At 49.5% G+C, this 25924-nt stretch overlaps 7 protein-coding genes across 7 annotated transcripts; 4 read left to right on the top strand and 3 right to left on the bottom strand.

Moving 5' to 3' along the window:
* Window positions 1-70: 70 nt before the first annotated feature.
* Window positions 71-4413, bottom strand: N7455_002509 (ATP-binding cassette transporter YOR1; the record flags this gene model as incomplete). The annotated part of the gene is made up of 2 exons (XM_040953401.2): window positions 71-1432; window positions 1495-4413. 2 exons carry the CDS (start codon window positions 4411-4413, stop codon window positions 71-73), a joined length of 4281 nt encoding a protein of 1426 aa, XP_040816205.2.
* Window positions 4414-5153: 740 nt separating this feature from the next.
* On the bottom strand, window positions 5154-6929 carry car2 (ornithine-oxo-acid transaminase). Its single transcript, XM_040953345.2, has 3 exons — window positions 6409-6929; window positions 5629-6330; window positions 5154-5564 (listed from the first exon to the last, which is right to left on the bottom strand). Exons 1-3 carry the CDS (start codon window positions 6874-6876, stop codon window positions 5379-5381), a joined length of 1356 nt encoding a protein of 451 aa, XP_040816258.1. The 5' UTR covers window positions 6877-6929; the 3' UTR covers window positions 5154-5378.
* A 705-nt stretch (window positions 6930-7634) lies between these two features.
* Window positions 7635-10216, top strand: gpi10 (putative glycosylphosphatidylinositol-alpha 1,2 mannosyltransferase; the record flags this gene model as incomplete). The annotated part of the gene is made up of 5 exons (XM_065604292.1): window positions 7635-7832; window positions 7891-8121; window positions 8194-8396; window positions 8448-8594; window positions 8647-10216. The coding sequence occupies 5 exons, from the start codon at window positions 7635-7637 to the stop codon at window positions 10214-10216; spliced, it is 2349 nt and encodes a 782-aa protein (XP_065462783.1).
* A 524-nt stretch (window positions 10217-10740) lies between these two features.
* Window positions 10741-13336, bottom strand: N7455_002506 (uncharacterized protein; the record flags this gene model as incomplete). Its single annotated transcript, XM_040953228.2, has 4 exons — window positions 10741-12909; window positions 12981-13091; window positions 13153-13169; window positions 13222-13336. 4 exons carry the CDS (start codon window positions 13334-13336, stop codon window positions 10741-10743), a joined length of 2412 nt encoding a protein of 803 aa, XP_040816227.2.
* Window positions 13337-15912: 2576 nt separating this feature from the next.
* N7455_002505 (peroxidase) lies at window positions 15913-17076 on the top strand (the record flags this gene model as incomplete). Its single annotated transcript, XM_040953207.2, has 2 exons — window positions 15913-16272; window positions 16339-17076. The coding sequence occupies 2 exons, from the start codon at window positions 15913-15915 to the stop codon at window positions 17074-17076; spliced, it is 1098 nt and encodes a 365-aa protein (XP_040816340.1).
* A 690-nt stretch (window positions 17077-17766) lies between these two features.
* N7455_002504 (uncharacterized protein) lies at window positions 17767-18372 on the top strand (the record flags this gene model as incomplete). The annotated part of the gene is made up of 1 exon (XM_040953322.2): window positions 17767-18372. The coding sequence occupies one exon, from the start codon at window positions 17767-17769 to the stop codon at window positions 18370-18372; it is 606 nt and encodes a 201-aa protein (XP_040816307.2).
* Window positions 18373-19245: 873 nt separating this feature from the next.
* N7455_002503 (thioredoxin-like protein 1) lies at window positions 19246-20438 on the top strand (the record flags this gene model as incomplete). Its single annotated transcript, XM_040953304.1, has 3 exons — window positions 19246-19321; window positions 19419-19566; window positions 19664-20438. The coding sequence occupies 3 exons, from the start codon at window positions 19246-19248 to the stop codon at window positions 20436-20438; spliced, it is 999 nt and encodes a 332-aa protein (XP_040816152.1).
* Window positions 20439-25924: the final 5486 nt, after the last annotated feature.

Below are 25924 nucleotides of genomic sequence, written 5' to 3'. Positions count from 1 at the left end.
TGCCTTAGTATTTAAGGTTATATGTATGATGTGAGGAGATTATGTACTGATTTTCAAAACATCAATCATCTCAGTCATTATTGAGAATGTCCTCGCGTGTGATCCCACTGCGCTCGCACATGGCACGGAAAATGCCATCTGCCTTATCCCACAGCACAACTGGTGCATCCATCTCAGCAATCCGACCCTTATCCATAACACAGATGCGATCGTAGTGGATGATAGTGCGCAAGCGATGCGCAATACACAGCAAAGTCTTCCCATCGAAACCCTGGGCCATAGTGTGTTGGATCTTTTGATCTGTCTCAAAATCAACGGAAGAGGTAGCTTCATCGCAAACGATGATACGTGCGTCACGGACCAGCGCCCGGGCGAGGGCCATCAGTTGCCGCTGGCCTAGAGAAAAGTTCAGGCCTTCGTCGTCGACAGGCGATTCAAGGGTGAGCGTTTTTGTCGGGCGCGCTTTCACGTCACTGCCTGTAACTGGGGTTGTGGCTCCGCTGGCTGGTCCGCTTGGCAGTTCCTCGCCTTCGAGTTCTTTCTCCTGGTCGATGAGGTACGCCTTGCGCAAGGCAGACCATAGTTCGAGGTCATTGTGCTCATTGAACGGATCAAGATTTGAGCGGATCGTTCCCTTGAATAAAGCGGGATCTTGGGGGATGATGGCGAGGCGGGATCGAAGGTCGTGGAGGCCGACGGTGGAAATGTCGATGTCATCAATTTTGATGCTACCCCCTGATAGTTCAGTTAAACGGAATAGTGCGGACATGATACTCGATTTTCCGGCACCGGTGCGGCCGACAATACCAATGCGCTCACCTCCTCGCACGTCCATGGTGAGGCCCTGTAAGACGAGTGGAAGGCCAGCCCGGTAGCGCATCTCCACGCTGCTGAACTCAATGTGGCCCTTCTCGGGCCAGCTAGCTGAGACCTCGACCTGGTGCAAAGGCGCCTCCTCTTCCAACTCAGTACCATAGTGGTGAACACGTTCTGTGGCGTTCATGTTGTTCTCAACCTCAGCCAGCTGACGAACCGTGAACTGGAGCATCTGTGCGATAGCCAAGATATAAGACAGCACCAACCCAGAAATACTGGGCGAGACATTGAACCGAGAAGTGACGACCAGAACACCGACCACGAAGACTAATAAGGTCGCCACGGCATCGAGTCTGACACTGAGCCAACGCTGATTGGAGAAAGTGAGGAAATAGGCCCCATTCATCACATCGATTGAGTCTCGAATGGTGCGGCGGAATTGGTTCTCTACGCCATATGCTCGAATGCACGCGATTCCCGTGATGGCTTCGCCGAATCTGGCATACACCATTGAGCGCAAGACACTCTCGTGGCGCTTCATCTCACGGGCGGATGCTCTGTAATAGTTCGAAGCTAGAAGGAACAGTACGATCATAGGAACCAGTGCGATAACGAACTGAAGGAGGTTAGCAAATCCCGCATTACACATACCCAAGACACTTCAAGGGAAAGACTCACGTAGTAGAAGAACACTATGACTAAGACCATTATAGAGATAATCATAGTCATCGTCAAAGCATAGATACGCATCGCGTCGGAAAGTTCATTATCCATCACCTGGATATCCTTCGAGAAGCGGTTGGTAATTCGTCCAAGCGGCGTGGTGTCGAAGAAACTCATAGGCGCGCGGAGCACCCGAGACATCGCACGCTGAAGCATAGTCTTGCTAGCATTCGTACCGCAGGTGGTCATATAAGTCGAGAAAGAGAACATCAAGAGAACAACACTGCCACCCAGTCCAGCGTAAATTCCAATATACTGGCCGGTCGACAGCCCCGGGTACTTGTCAGAAGTCCAGTAGGACAGCCACAGACTAGTCCAAACGTTGGCGACATTCGTAAGCCCGAGCAAGATAAATACCATGACGGCATTGAAATAACTGCCGGAGGCTCGGATATACGCCTTCCAGACACTCCAGTCAACGGATTCGGTGGCCTTTTCTTCTTGCTGCATCAGGGCTGCGGCGGGTTTTGCTGGGGCGGCCTTCTTGGGGCTTGGCTCTTTTTCGTCTATTTCATCCGTGACTTCGTCCACAACCTCTTCCTCTTCCTCTTGCATATCCTCCTGTCGAGAACTAGACATCAACCGCTTGAAGACCTCGTTGTCGCGCATCAGGTTGTCGAATGTATCAACCGCATTGATCCGACCCGCGTCCATAACAATAATTCGATCACATCGGCTGAGCACATGAAGTTGATGCGTCGCCAAGATTCGGCAGCGATCTTTGAGCAAACCACAGATTGCCTTGTCCATGATGTGACGACCGACGTGTGCATCGACAGCCGACAAAGGATCATCCATGAGCACCATTTCCGCGTTGAAATATATGGCCCGGGCGATGTTCAATCGCTGTTTCTGTCCACCAGACACAGTGATACCTCGTTCTCCAATCTCGGTCTGGTCTCCATTCGGTAGGATCTCCAGATCTGGGGTCAGGGCGCATGCATCGATAACTTGCTCATACCAAGTCTCATCATATTCCTTCCCAAATAGGATGTTATTGCGCACAGTGGTGTTTTGGATCCAGGCATACTGGGGACAGAATGCGCGTGTGGTGCTCAGACGTACAGTACCATCGGTCACACGCATATCGCCCGCCAGAGCCGAGAGCAAGGAACTCTTGCCACAACCGACTGTTCCAATTACGGCCAACAGTTCATGTCGGCCAACTTCAAAGGTCATATCGTTGAGTTTGAACGGCTCTATGGGGGTTTCATCGGCGTTATCCTCTTTAAGTATTGGCTTTTCTGTTGGTTCAGGGCGTGCAGCTGCCTTCTTCTCGGCTTTGTCTGCATCTTTTTCATCTGTCGGAAGGCGTTCCCAGGTAAATGAAGCATGTTCCATCTCGATTGCATTCTCCATGTTCTGATCCCGCTCGATATCTTCCGTTTGTTCTTCGGCGAGCAAGAACTCCTGGATTCGATTAAAAGCAGTCGAAGCATCGGTCACTTGGCCGATAACCATTGGCAGCATGTTCAACGGCATCCGCAGAGAATTGAACAGTGCCAACGAAGAGAAAATCGGTGCAGGGTCCAAGTCATGATTTGATAGCGCATAGGTAACGAAAGCCAACATCGAGGCGAAAACTGGAATAGACATCGCCACACAAAGAATAGCGTTTCGGATCGCAAGCAGTGTCTGGATGGATCGGATCTCTCGTCCACGGATCTCTTTCAGACGGCCGAGGAAACTGCTCTCCCAACCGAAGTATTTCACGAAGCGCACAGCTTGTAGAATTTCCTGGGTGAGAGATACACGTTGGTCTGTGATCTTATTGATACTCCGTCGTCGGGTGATCAAAGATCGCACAGCGAAAGTCAAAAATGGCATTCCGATTATCAGCAGTGCGTACCCGGACAAACAACTGTAGCCAATGTTGACCAATAGAAGGACTAGTGTCACTATAATGGAGATGGGTGCTGTCCAAATCATATGGAACATGCCACAAGCCAGGTTAATTCGATCCACGTCAATACTCATGAGAGCAGTGATGCGACCATTGTTCCACCCGCGGCCATCACCTGCAACACCACCAGGTGCAGGCAGCGCAGTATCAGGCTTCTGTTTCTTCCCTTTCTCTTCGGGCTTTAGGAGAGCATCCTTGGTTGTCTCCAGGGCTTTGACTTCTTCTGGTGTAGCTTGGCCTCCTGCCTTAGCACGACCAGATAATTTCATAGCCTTGTTGAAGATGTGAGAAATAAGCACCGCCCGAATCTGCCCACCAACAACTTGACCCCGATACAGGAACTGATTCGTGCATATGCTCTGCAGTGCCTGCATACAGGTGATACCAACGACGAACCCCATCCCCTTGCCAATGTGAGGCGCCGGCTGACCAGCCTTTTGTGCGACATAAGCCTCCGTCGCAAAGGCAATCAGGTACCGCGTCAAATACGGCGCAAAAACCAGCAACAGTGAACTGAAAAACTGACAGACGCCGCCGAGCAGAAATTCAAATCTAAACGTGTCATACAACGCCCAGAGAAGCGGGCGGTTAACGCCACTCTCCATGCGCTTTTCCAATGCGGCATCTAATCGGCCGGACAATACGTCAACGGCCCGGTCGGGATTGACAGTCCAGATATCCTGCAAGTCAAGTGGACGTAGATAACCCACTTTCATCAACGGGGACATCCATTGGAAGGAAAGAACACTAAAAAAAGAAGCGCCATATTCATGCGATACAGATCGCTCCGTTGGGACAGAGGGGATCTTTTGCATTCGCAGCGGATTGAGTCTGCGATACCATTTTTTCTTTCGCGCAGGCTGCACGTCCAGATCGGAGCCCTTGGCTTCCTCGGATGCCGATCTCGAAGTATTAGCCTGGAGCTTGTCATCCGCCACCACTACTTCACGTAGCGGTTCGGGCGCCGACATGCTGGGCTTTTATCTGTTATCGAATCCAGATCACCTGGGCAGTGTTCTAGAAATTCGAAGTGCAATGGAAAAAAAGTGGGAGTAATAACAGATGTGGGGACAGCCCCGAGATGCTGAATGCGGAAGACGGAGATAATGTCGGGGATTAGGAATTAAAGGAAATAAGGAATCGGGAAATTAGGGAATTAGGAAGAATCGAAGTGATAGATATTTTGAGGGGGCTTTGAATGGCTATAGATACGACAACGAGAACGGAGTATTAAGAAAAATCAGACGGAGGTCCGGACCTTTATATGATAATCCACCTAATAGGGCCAAGCTTCCCAAGATCGGGCTTGTTGGGCCTGTCATGATACATGAAAAAGCAAACCAACCAAAATAAATCAAGTGAAACAAACATGCGTTCGCTTAGACCTTGACTATCAACCGTGGACTGGTGGACTGGTGTCTTTGTCAGTGTGTAGTCTCTCATCGGCAGTCGGCATCGCGGACTTCATCATTCCCGTTCGCCGACATTTGGATTACTAATGTCTATATGGTCGTATCCATGGATGGCCCCGTAGTGGACCTCGGGTGAGCTGTGGAGGGGGGCTAATTTATTATTATTATTGATTCTACAATTTCATTAGCAGACTAGCAGACTGTGTTCACAATCAAAATTGTTATGATCCATTCTTCTTATGACATTACAAGTTTTGAACTCGAAAAAGAAGGGGGGAAAAAAAAGAAAACCATTCCATCATCATCACGTCGTGGGATAACAAGCAGAACCAAGACAGTAATATGCCAGGTAAGGACATTTCGGTCATCTCAAGCTTGTGTCCAATGGGAATCTCAAGTAGCCAGCCCTAATCCAGAGAATATGATATACATGGCTTACAGCAGATCGTGGATCTCCCACGCAGCTTTGGGGTTGCGGCTGTGATCTGTGGCACCTGCAGAGGTCCCGTTCTGTATAGCTGCATCTAGTTTTCAAGATCAATCTTGACCTTCTTCTCCGCGGGAGGGATAATCTCGTCCTCAGACGCGCCCTTGAGGTTGGGGAGGTCTGTCACGGCCTCCTTGATGATGTCAAGGGCCTTTTGGATCTCCTCCTCCGTGATAACCAGTGGAGGTGCAAGCCGAATGATGTTCTGGTGGGTAGGTTTGGCCTGGAGATTATAAGAGTCAGCGATCCCCGAATCAAACTTAATGAGTAGGAACTCGGATACATACCAACAAACCCTTCTCCTTCATCAACATGCACAGATCCCAAGCGGTATGTCCATTCGTCTTGGACTCATCAATGACGATGGCATTGAGCAGGCCCTTTCCGCGCACTGTCTGGATGACGGGGCTCTTGATAGCCTCCAGCCCATCCCGGAACAAGTGGCCGAGCTGCTCCGCACGCTCCACCATGTTCTCCTCGCGCACGACCTCAAGCGCGCGAATAGCCACGGCACAGCCAAGTGGGTTTCCGCCGTAGGTCGAACCATGGGTACCGGCCTCGATCGTGAGCATGACGTCCTTGCTACCCAGCACGCAAGAAACCGGGTACATACCACCCGAGATGGCCTTGCCAAGCAAGACCAGGTCGGGCTTGATTCCGCTCCACTCGTGGCACAGCAGCTTACCAGTGCGGGCGATACCAGTTTGGATCTCGTCGCAAATCAGCAGCACATTGTGCTTGTCGCAGAGTGCGCGGGCCTCCTGCAGGTAGTCTGGGTCGGGGACAACGATGCCTGCCTCACCCTGGATAGGCTCGACGAGGAAAGCAGCGAGATTGGGGCCAGCTGCCTCGAAGGCCTCACGTAGAGCTACCTTGTCATTATAGGCGATGGGCTTCTCAGTTCCTGGGATCGTGCATCCGATACCGGGAAGATAAGGGCCGTAGTTCTCGCGTGACTCGGGGTCGGAGGAGAGGGAAATGGCGGCGAACTAATGCAAGGGGGTCGGCATAATCAGCCACTGATGTACCTTCACGGGTGTAACAGGGAGGGGTCACTTTTCACTTACTGTACGCCCATGGAAGTTATTCTCTGCACTCAAGATGACGGCTTTATTTTCCGGAATGCCCTTGACCTTGTATCCCCACTTGCGGGCGATTTTGATACCTGTCTCGACAGCCTCGGCACCGGTGTTCATAGGCATCACCATGTCAAAGCCAAAGTAGCTAGTAACAAACTTGGCAAAGCGGGGGAAGACATCATTGTAAAAAGCACGGGAACTCAGGGTAACTCGCGAAGCTTGGTCTACCAGTGCAGCAATCAATTTGGGGTGGCAGTGACCTTGGTTCACAGCGGAGTAGGCGGAGAGGAAGTCAAGGTAGTGACGGCCTTCAGGGTCCCAGACCGAAGTACCTTGAGCCCGGGCAAAGACCACAGGAAGAGGGTGGTAGTTGTGGGCAGCATATTCCTTCTCGGATTCAATGGCCTCAGCAGACGAGGCAGCATGATAGTGGGAGAAAGGCCCGTTAGTAGCCATGGTGGATTGCGGGGAGAGCTAAGAAGTTGGGGGAAGTTGGAGGTGATGGGGGGGATCGGCAATGGGGTAAAAGCAGAGAAGAAAGAAGATGGAATTGAGGAAGTTGAAGAAATTGAAGAAATTCTAGGAAATAAATATGGAAGATAAGAGAAGTTATATAAGTAAGGGGAATTTTCCCTTTGTACAGCCGCTATGCCGTTAAGTGTTAGACTTGTTAAGTCCATGTCCGCTAAGTACAGGTCGTGCCGATGCTGTTCCCTATGCGCAGGATTACCCTACACAGGCTCCATTAGCTTTGATAACCACCATTTCTGATTCGTTCATTGGTTAAATATGCTCTTGGATCATCTTCCAGGTATTAATTATTGGTCTAATTTAATTCAAAAGGGAGAGGCTGAGTGTTGGATGGTAAAAAATTCACGTCATACTTCGGTTATTGAAGGAAAAACAAATAAATATATAAATATACACATGTAATACTTGAAGTTTGGAGACAAAACATAGAGAAATAAAGGATTATATACCCTCAAATAAAGATTCAATTATCATTTGAAAGAAAATACAAGACAAAGGGTTGAAAATGTTTAGGGCCAATGAGTCCACTCGAATAGTTCGAGTTTCGGAGTGAGACCCTCTTCCGCCCTCTCTCTCCTTTGTTGTCTATGTTCATTCATGCCGCTTCGCGAGGTCAGCTATCTTGAACCTCCGAGCGCAATGTACGAAGGGAATGAGTACTTACAATATTCTTACCCTTGATCATGCCTACACCAACTTTTCCGCGCGCGCCTCGAACTCCCCCCGCGCCCACTCAAAACATACTCCTCTTCCTCATCGCCTTCCGTCTCGTCAATGCGTTCGCAGTTCGGACTTTTTTTCAACCAGATGAATACTTTCAGTCACTGGAACCAGCCTGGCAGATCGCCTTCGGTCAAGGCCAAGGGGCCTGGATAACATGGGTGAGTGAATGCGATCGCGTGAGCACCTGACTTTGGCTAACCTCAATATCGCTCGTAGGAATGGCGACACCAACTCCGATCCTCACTACACCCTCTCTTCTTCGCCGCTCTCTATAAAACCGCCGGTTTCCTCGCCTCCACCCTCAGCCTCTCTCCCGCCACGCGCGCAGAGCTCCTGATTGCCGCCCCGAAGACAGCGCAGGCCGTTGTGGCGGCAATTGGTGATTTCTACACGTGGAAGCTTGCAGTTCGCGTCTATGGAAATGATTCCCGTGGATCCTGGACAACGGTATGTGATTTATATGTCGCGTGCTTTGGAATTTCTCTAGGCAGGGAAAAGCGCATGCTAATTGTTCAACAGCTGGTCGCAACAGTCCTAAATCCTTGGCAATGGTTCTGCTCAACTAGGACCCTGTCGAACTGTTTTGAAACAACCATCACCATTGTCGCGTTGGAACTATGGCCATGGCAATGGTCGGTAGGCTCTACAGCCGGCGATGGCCGCGGAAAAAAGACTGGCAATCAAATGAGGGGTACGGACCGGGATCGAAGTGTGATTATTGGGTATGACTGGACCTCCGCGTTTATGACAACAGCCACTGACGCTGCTTGCAGCTTCCACAAATGCCTGCCGCTGGCGGCGCTCGCATGTATACTGCGGCCGACCAACATTCTCGTCTGGGCAACTCTGGCCGGCCTCGCTTGGCTTCGGTCTTCTTGGCCCCAGCGCAAGATCCTCATTTTTGAAGCTATAATTTGCGGGTACGTAATATGACCTCTTGGTAGGGGACCAGCTGACCTTTTGATCTGACAGATCGGCAATTCTCGCGGTGTCTACCGTTGCAGACCGTCTGTTCTATGGAATTTGGACCTTCCCACCGCTCAGATTCCTATACTTCAACATCGCGCAGTCACTGGCTGTCTTCTACGGCAGCAATGACTGGCATTACTATATCTCACAGGGTTATCCGCTTCTACTCACCACTTTGTTGCCTGCTGCGCTGATTGGTTTATACACAACCTTGACATCTCGGAAATCTACAGTGGGAGACTGTTTACAGACAGCGATCCGAGTACAATTGGCGACAGTCTGCCTTCTGATGCCATTTGTCCTCTCTTTGATTTCTCATAAGGAAGTGCGCTTCATCTACCCATTGCTACCATGCCTGCACATCTTAGCGGCGCCGCCTTTGGTGCAGTTCTTTTACCCAGCCATCTACTCGCCAGCATACGCGCGTTATACTCACCGCATGTTGATTCTCATTTTTCTCGTTCTTGTCAACGTGGTCATTGCGCTGTACACAACTCTCTACCACGCATCGGGAACAATTAAGGTCCTATCCTATCTCCGTCAGCAGCACCAAACACACTCAGCATCAATAACAAAAAGAGGAACAAACTCCACCTCTGAAACCGGAATCTCTGCTGGCTTTTTAATGCCCTGCCACAGCACACCCTGGCGCTCTCATCTAGTCTACCCGACAATTAACGCTTGGGCCCTTTCCTGCGAGCCACCGATCGATCTCAATGCAACCCAGAAAGCCGTTTACCGAGACGAAGCAGACCAATTCTATGACGACCCTAATCAATTCCTACACCAGAACATGGCTGGTGGTCTCCGTCACTTCCCTCGACGACCTAGCTACATCTCCCCCGCACACCATTCTGTGTCAGGAAATGCCCCCGATGAGGCCCCACACCATGACTGGCCCGACTACCTCATTTTCTTCGCCCAGCTCGAGCCAACCCTCCACCCCCTGCTACGCAGCTCCCACTATGACGAGTGCTGGCGCACCTTCAACACCCACTGGCACGACGACTCGCGTCGTCGCGGCGACATCGTAGTCTGGTGCCTGGACACGGTAGAGCAGGACGCCTGGCGCTCCACTTCCCAACGCCAAGTGCAGCAAAGCCGAGATGAGCAATTCGATCGTATCGTAGAATCGTTCAAGCAAGAGGGCCGCAAGCAGAAACAGCAGTCATGGATGGGCTTCCACGCGTCTTCGACACCTTGGTCCGCATCGCCTCCTTCATTGTTTGAGTCATGGCGACGTGCAGCGGGGTCTCTTTTCTCGTTATCTCCAAAAGCACCGCTGTCTTGGCCTTGGAAACGTTCAGCGGGGTCTCGTTTCTCGTTATCTCCAAAAGCACCGCTGTCTTGGCCTTGGCAACGTTCAGCGGGCTCTCTTTTATCGTCACCTGCACAAGCATCGGCGTTTTGGCCTTGGCGTCCTCCCACTCGTTGGGAGAGCTTTGTAGCGAGGTTCTCATTCTCGAAACAGAAGCCAGGTTGGCTTCCTTGGGCGTCGGATTGGCTTCCTAAGTTGCCGTCTTGGTTGGGTGGAGCTAAGAAGAAACCTACGGAAGCAGAGTTGTGGTCTTGAGATCATCGATTCCCGGCTCTTCTCCAGCTATTTTGTGTTATATATGTGGTGCTGCAAGGATTCTTCTCCCCCCTTCAGCTTCTGCTTTCCACCTTTCTTTATTATTTCCCTTTTGTATCTTCACTTCTCTTTGAACATATAACCCTAGGTCTATAGTACGATAATCTGTATTGATTCACCAGTAATATATTAGTTCGAAACTCATATGTAACAAGAAACAACATTTATGTACTATTTTGACTCGCTAACCAGAAATCAAAGGAATATTTTTATAAACAAAAAAGAAATATGGACAGCAGGGAATGAGATGTAAAGAAAAGAAAGAAAAGTCTAACGAGTGGTAAAAAGACAATGAAAATGCGCCAGACATGCACAACCATAACACGTCTCGTCAATCTTCTATATCCAGATTAGTATAAAAGTCAAAGTGGAAATGAAAAGGAAAATCAACGCCCATGTCAATATCCATATTCACATTACGCGGCCATCTATCTATGTACGATCCAAGGCCGAAGTTATAGAACTCAACCATAGCGAGCACTCAGACTAGCAAAGGCATCAGGGCTATGACGACCCTTCTGCAGGCCGCTCACATCAACGCTCGGCTGGCTCATGTGTGTCCGTGGGAACGTCGAGTTCGTGGGTGGCGGGCCTGAAAAGGGGGACTGGCCTCCAGCAAATGGAGAACTGTTCGCTCCTGCAAAGGGGGGACTGCTCATTCCTGAAAATGGGGAGTTGTTTGTTCCCATGGCCGGAGTAGTGGCGGGGGCAGTTCCGACCCCAGGCTGGCCGTTCATGCCGCCAATTCCTAGCCCTGAGGATTGCTGCTGGTATGGGTTGATGCCTGCTTGTGCGGCAAGGCCGGATCCGCTGCCGGTGGGCGCGGTGCCGAAGAATGGGTTGTTGGATGTGGCGGGCTGGGCGTTGGCGGTAGGTTGCTGGGGTTGGAAGTTTTGTTGGGGTTGGGGCTGGCTCTGGGGTTGGCTCTGGGGCTGATGCTGGAAGTTTGTGGCTTGCTGGGTCTGAGGGATGGAGGTGTATGGGTTTGATGGTTGAGAGTAGGGGTTCATTGTGGGGGTTTGAGCTTGGAACTGCTGAGGTTGCTGAGGTTGCTGAGATTGCTGAGGTTGCTGAGGTTGCTGCTGTTGCTGCTGTTGCTGGGGTTGCTCGGAGATAGATGTCATAGTAGACTGCGCAGGACCCATATTGTACAATGAAAGAATGCTGTTTTTGTCCATTCCAGTGGGTTGAGGCATGAGTTGCTGCGGCTGCTGGGGTTGCAGGTGGGTCTGGAATTGGCTGGGATAGCCGCCTGCGCTCTGTGCTGTGTTGGGCGCCGACCCTTGCTGGAACGGATTGTAAGCTCCCAGACCATTTGATGGCTGCTGCTGTTGTTGCTGCTGCTGCTGTGCCTGGAAAGGAGCATTTAGTCCAAATGGCGAGGCGGAAGACATAACTGGCATGGTATTGGCATGGCGAGGGGGTTCAAAGCCCCCTGGCTGGGTTGCGAGCGGCGTCATTTGCTGCTGTTGCGGCTGCATGGGTTGATTTTGCGGCGCAGTGTTGAAGAAAGGGTTCGTTTGCGGCGCATTGGGGTTGGGATATGTCTGACTGGCCAAGCCACCCTGCGGCTGCGGCTGCGGCGGTGGCTGGTCGAATGGATTGTAGCTGTTGTTCATTGGCTGAGGCGATGTAACATAGGGAGATTGCGAGAATGTCGACGTGGCCGGAGGCGTATAGGGCTGTTGATGTACAGAGTGCTGCAGGGAACTTGTCTGGTTCGGATATCCACCGGTAGAGTGGGGGAACAAGGGCTGAGAAACCTGAAGGCCCTGGAAAGATGATTCTAAAGGTTGTGTAGATGCCGGCTTCGAGTTTAGCTGATCGAATGGGTTGTATGGAGTGGTCTGTGGTTGCTGGGCTTGCGACTGGGCCACAGGATTTGAGACTGCCCGGTCAAATGGATTGTTGGAAACCTCGGGGAATGTGTTGTCGGTTGTGACGGGGAATGGGTTTTTGGACGTCTCAGGCTTCGAGATTACTATACGTGCGGATGCACCAGTGCTTGTCCCGGCCGGGGTTCTGGATCTTGATGCAGGGTTGCCCCCTTCACCCAACCTGACCAGTGTTTCGACTGCTCGGTCCAGATCCTCGTGGAGTCCCTTGAGAACCATCTCGTTTCGTTGGTCATCGGTGAATCCCATCTGCTGCAATGCCGCCATTTTGGCCTCGAAAGATGCCGTTGTCACATCAACGACAGGCGCACCGAGTCCGGTCGTCCTCCTGGATTGCAATGGTGGTGGTGACCAGGCTCCATTATCCGAGGTTGGCGAGGTCACCTTGGGCTTGCCACCAAATCGGCGGAGGTTCGATGTAGAGGACGACGAACGTAGACCAAACTTGAAAAACCTTCCAGACTTTGGAGGGAGCGGAGGGGGAGAACCCTCGGGGGATATGTCGTAGTTATTCTTTCTTGATTCCACGGGGGACATAGCCCTAGGGTTGGAGTAACTCGAATCCTCCCTGCTCGGGGGCTTTGGCTTCCCGTTTTCCAACGAGCGGTGTTGATATTTCTGCCGAATAAACCGTTCCATGCATGCATCGGCCTCGTCAATGTCGGTGGGAATTGGTGGTTTGATACCCCGCGGGTTGTTCATCTTGTTCATAAGGATGTTGCCGTGCGATTTCATGTTCTAGTAAAGTCCACTTTGTCAGCTCGTGACCTTTCCAACGTTGCTATTGCAGGGTGTCTGATTGTGCTTACATCAACTTGCTCTGCTGTCCATGTGTCCATGCTTAAAGATTTGATCTTGGAAATATGTGTGCCCAGCTTTCGGTGCAATGCGGCGCAACGCATGCAAAGGAAGATGCCCATCTGTCGGAGATGAACAGTCAGTTTGTGGATTCGCTCGAAGGTTAAAGAAGCAGTGACATACGTTCCAGCTTGCCCATCCTATTCAAATAAGAATTAGTGAGATCAACAATAAGGGTCTCTAGGGACAAACCTGGGGTTAAGGCATCGCAATCGGCACATCGGTCATTGCCAGGAACGGTCCGGATCAGCTCCGTCAGGGTCTTTTCATTCCGCGCTTGCTCGCGCTTGCTGGGGCCGGGAGCCATGATGCAAAAAAAAAAAATTACAAGAATAAAATAAACAAATAGAAGAAGTGGCAGTTATACAAAGTGGAATAGGGGAAGAATTCTGGTTCCCAGGGCGGAGAAGGGTTCAATTGACGTCCGAGGGGCAGATCATTCCAAATGAGACATACATGTACACTAACGAAAGTATATGGAGTACAGATAAAAAAGGAATAGAGTCAAGAGAGTCAGGATTTAAAGATTTTAGCTCAACTTTTCCAAGGTTGAGTTGAATTAAGTTAAATTGAGTTGGCAATCTCATCCTGCTGTATCTTTGTTTTTTTTTTGTTTTTTTTTTTTTTTTTCTCTCGGCATAGGTTTCTCTATAAGCATCTTCTAGAACAATTTAAGAAGTCTTGGGTATTTATAGACTTGAGTCTAGGCTCGTACGGTTTCGGATGGACAGACACAGATTGACAGATACAGATTTATCTATGTATATTAATACTAGCAAAAAATATATATATAATTGGCATGTCCGGACAGCAATGACTCGCATCTACCAATGCGCCTAAAAGCCGAAGCCTTTTCGGAGCCGTCGAGAAGTCGTAATGTTACCCAGGAATATCTTCTAGTACGCCAATATGACCAACCATCCTATGATAGAGGAATTGGCGGTTGATTATGCGTTCGGAAAAGTGTAAAGAAGAAAAGTTTCCAATTTGCGCGGAAATTTTCGATACAAAAGGGGGTGGTCACGTGATCGCGCTAGTTCAATCACGTGCCACAAAGATTAAGATAAAAACTTTTCACTTCACACTTTATCTTCTTCTTCAACCATCATTCGTGTGTTGGAGACTTGAGAATCCAATCCTTTAATGTCAGGGATTGTTGAGGACTTGGATCCAACATTCAGATATATAAACTTCAAACCACATAACCCGCGTGGTGCCTACCTGTGGCACTGGACGTCTCTTGGGTGATTTTTTAATCGTTCGTTCGTGGAATATCAAAACCAAACAGTTTTTAGCAGAGCTGCGTCTACTCCACCCTGGTGTTCATATCTATTGAACAGCAGGACTTTTTTACGACGGACATCCCCAACCAATAATGAAAATATATCTTCAACTTTACTCTATAATTATACTTCTTGCCCTAAATCAGTAATCATCGTACTTGTCTCAGCACAGAGTACTCAGTGCCATTATACAAGATCTTCCAAGTCTCTGCTTATGTGTCACATGACTATTCGGTTAAAATGATTTTCCGGTGAAACAGCCCTGTCCAAACTAAGCAGTGTTTACTCCGGAGTAGTCTCTCCCTGTAACTCTTGTTTTCATACATGCTGCTCCAAGCACATACAAAATGAATTTGGACAATCTTGCGGTACAGCAGTCAGATCGACTTTGGTCTGCTCAGTACAGAAGAGCGGGAATTTACGTCATGGTTGAGACTAAACGGCACGAGGCAAGCGGAGACTGTGTGGTTTCTCATTCCCGTATTGACGCACTAGTTGGTCTATAAATATGTGATACTGTGATATGTTGGGGGATTCATGCCCAGACAGTATCAGGCAAAAAGGGCTGGTTGTCAAAAGCAAGGGAATATGCGAAATAGAATTAATATGGAAGCATAAGCCCTAGAGGTTCCAGAAAGAACTAGTATAAGCTTTGGGGTATGTAGTTCCCGAGGCCGTTGCAAGATTAGAGAAGAGAATAAGGCCTATTTAGTCGGACATACAAGAACACATATGTATGTGTACTTCTTTCCTCCACAATGCTAACAGGACAACCCCTGTTCCAATGAGAGCAGTCATTGATATATACAAAATTGGGCATTCACCGGCTTCTTGACGGCAGAAACACTGTCATAGCGACGTACCCATCCATGGACATACCTAGGTAGTCAGTAATCAGATGGCTAGAACCATGGGTAATAAGATCGAGACCATTGAAAACATTCAATTTTTCCAAGGGATCTCGAACTCTAAGATTAATAAATAGCTTATTTGGCATCTTATTCAATAGATATAGATGTGTAGTATCTAGACCTGAATTATTACCGAGCAAGCCACCTAGGCCTAACTAGCCCTGGAGGGATACCCTTCGATCAGGTAAGCAGACCGGAAGCGGGAGAGTGGGTCGAAATTGACCAAACAGCGCTGGGTTGTTAATAATACCATTCCGCGATACCTACGGAGTACAGGTATGGATATCTCTTTACTCACGCCTCTGGTGTCAGTCTATACTGTCAATTCAACAAGTATGATCTCCTAGCCTTGTACTTGAAGACAATGAAGAGTACAGTTGAAAGTGAACCCCGTGAATGTCTGGGGATAATGTACGGTGATGTACCGGAATGCGGAGACGAGACGAAACGCCGAGGCAATAGCATATGTGGCCCCTTTGATTGGCTGTGATTCCATCAGCTTCTGTATGATGTACCGAAGTATTGGCTCAGGGTTGGACTGGCATTGGGAAATGGGACAGGAGGAGTACAAATGCCCCGGTTCTTCCCTTCTCTCTTCATCTGTCCTTGTACTCCCACCTTTACTTTCCTTTTCCCTGAGTGAAACCCATTAGACTTCTTATCTCACACACTCTCTCTGTCTTATCACAATGGCTTCGGCTGCCAGAACTGCTTCCCGGGCCTTCCTGCGCTCAACCCCGGCGACTTCCTCATTCCGTCCTGCTGCGCGCAGCACCCGTTTCGCCATCCCCACCAATGGTCTCCGCACATCTGCCCGTCGTGGATATTCTTCAGAAGCTGGCTCCGAGAAGCCTAGCTCATCCTTTGGCATCTGGGCCCTTGGTATCGGTGCCCTTGGTGCCGCAGGTGGAGCGTACCTCTACCTGAGCGGCGACTCCTCCCCCAAGGGGCCCTTCGTCCCCACCCAGGCCGACTACCAGAAGGTGTACGACGCTATCGCTTCCCGTCTGGCCGACGAGACCGACTATGATGATGGCAGCTATGGTCCCGTAAGTGCAGTCACGTTTGCTCAACGTTGGAATCCAAGATCAAAGAGCTAATGTTACTCTCAATAGGTCCTGGTTCGTCTCGCATGGCACGCAAGTGGTACCTATGACAAGGAGACCGGCACTGGAGGCAGCAATGGCGCCACGATGAGATTCGCCCCCGAGTCTGATCACGGCGCCAACGCCGGTCTCAAGACTGCCCGCGACTTCCTCGAGCCCATCAAGGCTCAATTCCCCTGGATCACTTACTCCGACCTGTGGACTCTTGGTGGTGCCTGCGCCATCCAGGAGGCGAGTGGCCCCACGATCCCCTGGAGACCCGGCCGTGAAGACAGGGACGTCGCTGCCTGCACTCCCGACGGCCGTCTTCCTGATGCCGCCAAGGACCAACGTCACATCCGCGACATCTTCTCCCGCATGGGCTTTGACGACCGCGAGATGGTTGCACTTATTGGCGCCCATGCCCTGGGCCGATGCCACACCGATCGTTCCGGCTTTGACGGCCCCTGGAACTTCAGCCCTACCCTTTTCACCAACGAGTTCTTCCGCCTCCTTGTCGAGGAGAAGTGGACCCAGAAGAAGTGGAATGGCCCGACTCAGTTCACTGACAAGACCACTGGCACTCTCATGATGTTGCCCACTGATATGGCTCTTGTCAAGGACAAGGGCTTCAAGAAGCATGTCGAGCGCTATGCCAAGGACAACGATGCCTTCTTCAAGGAGTTCTCTGATGTCTTTGTCAAGCTCCTTGAGCTCGGTGTGCCCTTCAAGACTGAGGACCGCTTCGTCTTCCAGGCTTCTGAGTAAGGGGATTGCTCAAAAATTGCCTAATATTCCCGTCTCCTTTCATATATACCTGTCTTGATATCCGAGTCATTACTCACTAAGATTCTTTTTCTTTGCCAATGGAACTTCAGATTTCTTTCCATATTTTCATATACCAGTAGTCTAGGCTGTATTCACAGCATGTGAGTTTCGTTTTGGGTAGGATGTAGCATTAGTGTGGTTCACAGAGCCATTGGGCGAGGTTTGGCAGAGCTAGATCGCATAGCTCCAGAGAACACCCATACAGTTCATGAATATCGTTTAAAAAACAAAAGAAAAGAAAAGAAATATGTTCATGACCAGGTACTGAGAAAATAAAAGAAAGAAAAGAGTATGCAGCCAACGCTTAACATCAACAGGTATGGGTCCGGGAGGCCTTCTCCCAAAGTGGCGTGCAAGGGCAACCCGCCAATTTCAAATCCTCAAGGAAACCTCTCACGAACCTTGGAAGCTCACCAACCCCGCTTTGTAGCACCCTGCTACCCCAGATTATCACAATTATTCCCTGGAGTGCACGCGATTGGACATTTCCGCTAGACTCCGAGGTGTCACTATAACAGCCGGGCGCGCACCTCCAGTTGCTCGAGTACTCGGTGCGGGACACAGGCACAGCGCAATCAGCCAGATACTACGAACAGACCCTGAACAGAAAGAGAAATACATTCTTTCGACATGACGAGGATAACGCACACCGTGGATCTCTATGAGATCCTGTCTCTTCCCTTCACGGGGTCTTCGTCGACAGTCCTCTCCAAGCAGCAGATTAAGATCGCATACCATAAAGCGCTGCTGACACACCATCCTGACAAGGCGGGTGCTGTCGCAAGGGAGACCGGGCTAGGCGGCTCGACCAACTCTACCTCCACATCTACTCCGAACCCTCTCTTTGCCAAATCCGATGGCAACTCGTCGCGACAATTGTACACCATCGACCAGATCACCACCGCCTACAAGACCCTATCGGACCCCACCCTTCGCGCCGAATATAATCGCTCTCTGCGTCTGGATAGGCTGAAGGTCGCGGAACGGGAGAAGACCGGCGATGTGTTCCATACCGGCTTGGAGATTGTGGATTTGGAGGATCTTGCCTGCGAAGAGGCGGAAGGCGGCGACGGCGATTGCTGGTACCGCGGATGTCGGTGCGGTGATGAGCGTGGGTTTCTGGTCAACGAGGAGGATTTGGAGAGGGAGGCTGAGCATGGCGAGATCATTATCGGGTGTCGCGGGTGCAGTCTCTGGTTGAAGATTCTGTTTGCCGTTGAGGCCGATGAAGGATGAAGAGATGGCTTCTCGGATGGCCTTTTTCCTGGCAGTCATCTCTACTCTATCATGCAGTCGGAATTCGTGTCCCACTATGTGGCTCATGCGTCGCTGTGTGATAGATGGCATCTAGTGGTCCCATGTCTATGCTGGTCTATATCATGTCCAGAGACTAGGCTCGTTGGTTCAGGAAGGAGAAAGGTTCGGATGTTCATTCTTAGTCTATTTGGGGCCTTCTTTTTCCCGAACTCGGTTTTCTTCTGGACTTGGGTCGCCACCAGTCTCTTCTGGTTTGTGCACACAGTCTTCGTTAGCCTTGTGTAAACCAATGGTCCATACCAGGTGGTATACTCGCTTCTGGACTCATATCGCTTTGATGGAGACAAAACCCAAGCACCCTTGCTAAATTCCAGCTCTGACCTCTTACGTTCCGGCTGAGTCTAGCTCACCATCCAACGCTGGGGCTGAATGCTGTGCCATAGAGCTACTTGTCAACATTTTGTTCTACATCTAGACGAGATGTACTTCTAGTATATATGTTTGCATTTCATCTTTGGAAAAAATAGAGTTAAAAGACAAATTCTATAAATAATAATTTTCATTGTGAACAACAATATGTTATATATATCCCAGATATCCAAACCAGTTACACTTGATAACTCGTAATCTGAGTACATCTTGGAATAATCCTACACTGCAAAAGAGGATCCAATAACTGCCAGTTTAAATAAAATAACAATTAAGCGGTATATATTACCTAGGGCGGTTCATATGAGACTGTTGATTGTGTAGAGGGGCTGATGACATATGCGGAGGCAGCAAAACACAACCTCACATCTTTCCATCCTCTTCCACCCTCCATTCCACACTCATTCCCCTCCCAACTTCACCATGTCTGTCATTGAGATCTCATCGAAGGAGCAATTCACATCGCTCCTTACCTCATCCCGTCTCGTCGTCGCCGACTGTAAGTATTTGCTGCAGCGCGATCCTGCCCCGCCGAGACCCTGTCTTCCCTTCCGAACGACCAGAGCTATCGCTAACCCTGGCCTGATACTTAATAGTCCACGCCGACTGGTGCGGACCATGCAAAGCTATTGCGCCTGCGTATAACTCGCTGGCGACCCAGCTCTCCCGCCCGAATCACATCACATTCACCAAGATCAATGTCGACCACCAACAAGAGCTCGCCCAGGCCTACGGCGTCACAGCGTATGTGCAGTTTATCCAAAGATCTAGAACCTAGCCTGACGGGCACGTCAAATCCTACAATATTTGCCTTGATTACTGACAAACACACGATATATAGAATGCCGACCTTCATCGTCTTCAAGAACGGCCGCGTGAACCAAACAGTTAAGGGCGCCAACCCCGCACAGCTGAACCAGGTTGTCCAGAAGCTTGCATCCGAAGCAAGCCAATCCGACGACGCAACAGGAGCCGGCGAAGGAAGCAGTTCCGGCGAGCTCTGGCTCGGCGGCGCAGTGGCCAAGGGCTACAGCGATATCACAGATCAGGTTGACATGAAGGGATTGGAGCTGTTGAACCGGGATACGGATACGGCAGAGCCGCGCGCTCTGTTCAACACCTCGAAGCCTTCCGCACTATCAGGAAAGGGCAAGGGCAAGGCTGCTGGCCAGGCGGATTGGACCGAGAGTGACACCGATGAGCAGCTGATGCTGTACATCCCATTCAACTCGACACTGAAGGTCCACTCGCTTCAGATTACCTCCTTCCCTCCTGCGGACGCCGATGCCGACGACGACGAGACACCCATGCGGCCTAGGAACCTGCACATCTACAAGAATACTTCCCACGTGCTTGGATTTGATGAGGCGGATGGTATTCTCCCTGTGCAGAAGGTGGAGATCCAGTCTGGCGATTGGGATGCGAAGACTGGGACTGCGACGGTCAACCTGCGGTTTGTTAATTTCCAGAATGTGACGTCGCTGGTTGTGTTCTTCGTTGATGGGGATGGGGACAGCGAGAAGCTGCGCGTTGACCGCATTCGCATTATTGGCGAGGCGGGTGCAAACCGATCTATGGGCAAGCTGGAGAAGATTGGTGACGAGCCTGGCGAGTAAACAACATAGACCCTGGAAGAAAACAAGCGTACTCTATGGAGATAAGAACTGTGAGCTGTCTTGTGCGATTAATTTTTCAAAGACAGAGAGTTTGGACGGATCAACATTTTATGTCAACTTTATGCCATTTAGAGTACAGTTCAACTATGCCTAATGAAGAGAGCCATATGGCTGTGAAAAACCGTGCAAAACTTGATGACTTGATTCCATTTCATCTAATGCTATAGAAAATACCCAAAAGTATATTTAAAAAAGTATGTTTGACTCCCACCAGAAGGTCTCATCCTTGTGAAATCAGAAAGACCCATAAAGGTAAGAATCAATGTGCAATTCCCTTCGTCTGTGGCGCAACTGACACCTGAGTACATCACTGAAAGCCAGACTAATGGCCGTAGATGTCCAGGCAACACGGGTTATCGAGTTGCGCCGCCGCACGAAGAAGAAAAGAAAAGAAGAGGAAAGGTGCTGGTTGAGATTTCCTTTTATGCTGAGCTCCGGAGATTCAGTTTTTCCGGTTTCCCTTAACGGAAGGTTCCAAGGATTTCGGCGCACACAGAAACTTTCATTATGTAAGCCATATGCGAGGAGCCGATTTTTTTTCTTTTGGTGGTTTTTTCCCTTCTTTCTCTTTCTCTTTCTTCCATAAACATGGTCGATGATGAGAAATATTATAAATTCTATGATAGGAAGAGACTGACTCCCAATGGGAGCGTGATCTCAAATTTATTATCCCTGAGGCCCTTTATTGTTTATTTCTGGTGTTGTTGGGGAGCTCGACCTGCAACCAGGGCGAGCCTCAATATCAACGCGCAATGGTTGCTTTCCAACCTTCCAATTGGGATTATGTTTTGACCTAGCAACCTTGCAGTTAGAGTTAGCAATGCATTCACAAGCACATTCATTCCAAATTCACATGCGAAACATCAGTTCCTGTTCCTTGGACCCGTATCAGATAGACAAAACATCTCTACAGATATTTTCAAGGACCTCGGGACAACCATGCCGGGCGAAGCCCACTGTTAATATAAAAACAAACATCCACTCGAGAAGAACTCAGACAATGTGACGCAAACTTCAACCCACCACGGAGCCCCCCCCCGCCCGTATTCGGGCCAAACACTGCTGCTACAAAGTAGCCGAGGAACAATGAGGATGGTAGCAAACCGCTATATGGACATGGGTGATCCCATTCGCGTGCCACAGATGGGAGCTTGAGCACTTGGCACTCGATTTACGCGGTGTAATCCGCCCCGTCCTGTTGGCCATTTCAGCCAGGAGTTCACAGGCACGTGGGCAAGATCGTTTGCCTGTTGTTTTTGTTTTTATGACTCCGTATCCATCTCCACTGTAGGTTTGGCGGAGAGTGGTTTGTTCCAGGACCATGGACTGGTTGGCTAGCTGGCTGGCTGAGGTGTACCAAGTTGCGACTTGGTGTGGATTTGTTAATCTGGGTTTTGGTACGGAGTAGTTGTTTCATGAATTAATATCCAATATGGGTGCTCGCGGACATTGTACGATGTACTCCGTAACTACTCCGCATTGCCTGATCGCGATCGAAGATTCGGGTTTGGAGGGACTCCACGGTGATTTCCTGAACCAAGGATTGCTTGCGGGTTCCCTTTGTTCTGTTTGGGTAGAAGATGGGTACATTATGGTGGCACGTGTGTGGACCTGGGAATGATGCGGTTTATGCCAACTATATTGAGGACCTGGGTTAGTTATGTCGTGTGTTATAGCGAGTTTTCTTGGAAGTCTTTTCTTGGCAGTATAGCCGACAGATAGTTCGGAGTACCACATCTGGGGATCAAACTTTTTGTAGAAATGGGTTAAGACCCGCTCTAGCCCGCCCAGCGATGAGCACACCGTCCAGTGTTTTTCTGCTAACAGCGCACGCCATTCAGACTGTGTATCCACTGCCGATAGCGTGTCTTCAGCTGTGATTAGGACTGGACGGACTCGTGCTGGCCAGGCGCTGGACAGCAGACGAGACAAAGCAAGACAAGAAAGACATCGGCTTGTCGCTGGATAGTTTCTCACGGTGGTTCTCATCTCGAATGATCTCGCCAGACATATCCGCCATGGGAGGTTTGCTGCGACAAGTTTCGTCTCAGCTCAGGCTGTGGTTTCAGCCCGTAGATCCAGAACCAGCTCCAAAGCCATTGATAAGACCTGTGTTAGACTCTGTACACACACACACACCGGACCGTATGAGACAGTCAGCGGGTGCAGATAACGGTGGACTTGTCTCTTAGCGCCGAGTCATGGCTATGAGCTTGACCGAAGAAAAACAAGAAATCCGTGAAATCCGTCATATCTGTTACGTACAAGATACTGTGCGGGAAGATGATCTGCTCGTGTTGGCGCGGGCTGGGTTAAACGTTGGAAAGGGCCACTTTCTCGGTTCTGAGCCTTGGGCTAAATGCTATGGGAAATGGAGCCGGTCGTCGATCCTGATAGTTCAGGGACGAATGTACGTATGTTGTAGTCGCCGAGCCGGACCCCTCCGAGCGGGATACGCTTACCGATAGAAATTACGGAGTGCATTCTGTTTACTCCGCATGATGTACGCGCTAGATTAGATTGGTATAGATTGGTATATCTTCGGGGGATTTCTGGTGATATGGGTGGGGACGGATGTTCATAGACTACGGGATATAGCGCAATGTTGGAGAAAGTTTGCACAACATGGGAACTAGCTACGTGATCATATGCTTAAAGTATGAATGTTTTTTTTTTCCTGTAGTCATGAAGCCACGTACGACATCCTACCAGGCCTCGGGAATACTCCGTCAGATGGATACACAATGGCCTCAGTACCAGGGAACCCATGCAAAGATTAGATCAGATAGGGCTCGGGGAATCACATCCTTTCCTCATTTTGGACCTCGGGAGTCTTTGCACGCCCCCATTCGTACCAGAGATCCCAGTTCTGGAAATATAACTCCGTACGAAGATCCAAATTATTTTCGATCCACTGTGTCTCGCAAGAAAAGCCCGATAATTGGGTAAAATATACAATCTATGGAGTATGTTGGAGTAATGGTACCTGAACCAAGGAATGATTCCGTTTTATATTGGGGTCAATGGTGATGGGCATGGTTCCACGAAAATTTGCCTAGGACTCGATATTCAGTGGGCTACCTGATTGGCGAGGTCCCAGTCTGGGCGGAAGCGAATCCGGTGCCCTAATGCAAATTCCCACCACGGGCTGGGCAAGCTATCTCCGCATTCGCGTATATATTGTGTTAGTTGCAGGATCGTGCCGAGTTCAAAAATCCTTCGATCGAAGCTCGTTGGTTTTGATTTGTCCAATTTGTCTAATCTGTGGGTTGCAGGCCGATCTATGCCCTCAATGGAAAGTGGGGATAGTGTTCACACACCATTCTCCATCCTGTAGGTATGTCGTAGCTGAAGCTTCACGAAACTCTGTCCTTGAAGATTGCGGCAGGAGGATAAAATTCAAAATAAGAGCGTCGAGAAGTTTCCATTGGGCGTGTTACTTTCTCACTTTACCGGATAAAGTGTTAGCGGTAACCTTCCAAGGTTGGAGAAGGTCCAGGAACCATAGAAATTGAATGAGCTGATACCTACTGTAGGTGACTGCCAAGTGGACCACAAGCTCGATGCACAGCAGATCTTACCTAAAACGAACCCTGCATCCCACGTTCTGGCAGCCACGTTGGCACTGGCCTTATAGTTCGGCAGTTGTAGGTTTAATGTTCAATACTACTCTATCCTCTGTGAAGCACGTGCTTCCTTGAAGAGCTCCAAAGAGCAAGTTATGAGCGATAGTACGGCTGATCATTTGAAGGTTATCCCAGTTTTACCCGGTTTTACTCAGTATTGGACGATCGGATCAGGGTCTGGATACCATACTGGGTCTAGTGCCTCGGATGCGGTAGCCAGTTACACAAGGTCCTCGAACTTTAGAACTGAGATCGCGATATCACTTTGGAGTCTGCGGATACCGAGGAACCTATCTGAAACACATGCCTAGCACGCCACTTTGACGGCTAGTGCTTTCTGTTTTCTGTACTCCGTACTCTGTACTCCGTTGTCGAAGTTTCTTTACGGAGTATACAAATTAGTTCTGGTTGTGTGTGCCACACTTTCTTCAAAATGGATTTTCCAATGTATACTCCGTACTATGGAGGATATGGGATATTCGGAGCGAGTTACACACCGATTGCGGGGCCGTCTAAAATGCCCGATTCGGAGAGAGAATGATTTACCCGCGAGGACGTTCATCCTCTCAACCATGGTTGTGCGACTGTGTGGAACTGGGTTGATCGAGTTTCCCCCCGCACTTTTGCTCGCTTGGAGTTTTGTCGATGTAACATGGGTTCGCGCTCTGACATACGAGGACCTTGGAAGGAATAATTTTTTTTTGGGGGGAGGGGGGGGGGGGGGGTGGGTGGTTGGAAGTGTGTATCTCCATAGGAGTAGGAGTGGCGTTCCGCAAAAAAAATAGCTAATAATATAGGTGGTGGCAGTGAGTCGCACATGTTTGGCGCACGGAGTAACTATAGTTAGTTATATTACTTTGTGGCAAAGTGCCCTATGTTGTATGATTATATTAAAACGAGGCGCAACGGTCGCATGAGACAACTGGGACCATCTGACCTTCAAGACAACATAAGCTGTCTGATTTGGCCTGACTCAATCTTAGATAGCGAGATTTTGAGTATTTTGAGATAGTGAGATTGGAGTCCGTCGGTACGAGATGTCACTGGGTGAGAGGCGTAGAAAAAACCTCATACTTCCAAATTGGGACTCAATTTCCCGATTAGGAATCTAACTGCCAATTGCGCTGGAGACATTGAGGTATTAACGGCTAATTAATTTTGTATTTGGGTAATATTAGCAATTTCCAATCCTCACGTTCTCTTCGAACGGTCTCCGAGTCATTCCAGCAAATTGCCCTAACAGGCCATATTGAGGCCAGTGCTCTACATAGAACGGGAAGGAAGTCCAGAAGAGAGAGGTACACCGCAAAGTACCAAAAGTATAGGCTCCGCTAAAAATGTGACCATCGACAATAATCCCACGCCCAAAAAAATTGGATCCATTCTCGAAACTCGAAACTGGGTCCAGAAAAGAAAAGTAGCCAAGCCAAGAGAGCCGGCGCACACTAGCGCCAACAGCAGCCTCAAAAACGCGTGTTCCCTAGTGTTTCAGATTTTAGCCTTGGGATATGCCCACCAAGGTATCCTGTACCAGAGTCATTAATTGCGAATCTAAAACAAGAAAATCACTAGAGTCCAGTGAACCCACCATGTACTCCGGAGGTATGTAGGTACATTTCTCCTCCCCCCCGCAAGTCCATTCTAGAGATCTGGGTACGTCACAAAGTCTCACTAGTTTTCAAACAATTTCTGTCGAGGTCATTGCCATCGGCTTTAGCTTCTTTTTTCTTAGGTACATACGGCACCACGGCTCAATTCGTTGGCTAATTTTTTTTTAGCGTCCACATGTGGCCAACGGTG

Source organism: Penicillium solitum (genome assembly GCF_028829755.1).
Source record: "Penicillium solitum strain IBT 25940 chromosome Unknown utg000001l_segment0_segment0, whole genome shotgun sequence".
NCBI lineage: Eukaryota > Fungi > Ascomycota > Eurotiomycetes > Eurotiales > Aspergillaceae > Penicillium > Penicillium solitum.
The sequence above is the reverse complement of the archived record's forward strand: the minus strand, read 5'-3'. Positions and strand labels throughout refer to the sequence as shown.

Bases quoted from the DNA above. Each gene is read 5' to 3' on its own strand.
- car2 (XM_040953345.2), bottom strand. From the start codon at position 6,876: ATGGCTACTAACGGGCCTTTCTCCCACTATCATGCTGCCTCGTCTGCT. The intron at 6,331-6,408 runs GTAAGTGAAAAG...CCCTTGCATTAG, and splicing joins ATAACTTCCATGGGCGTACA to TTCGCCGCCATTTCCCTCTC. The intron at 5,565-5,628 runs GTATGTATCCGA...TATAATCTCCAG, and splicing joins TGAAGGAGAAGGGTTTGTTG to GCCAAACCTACCCACCAGAA.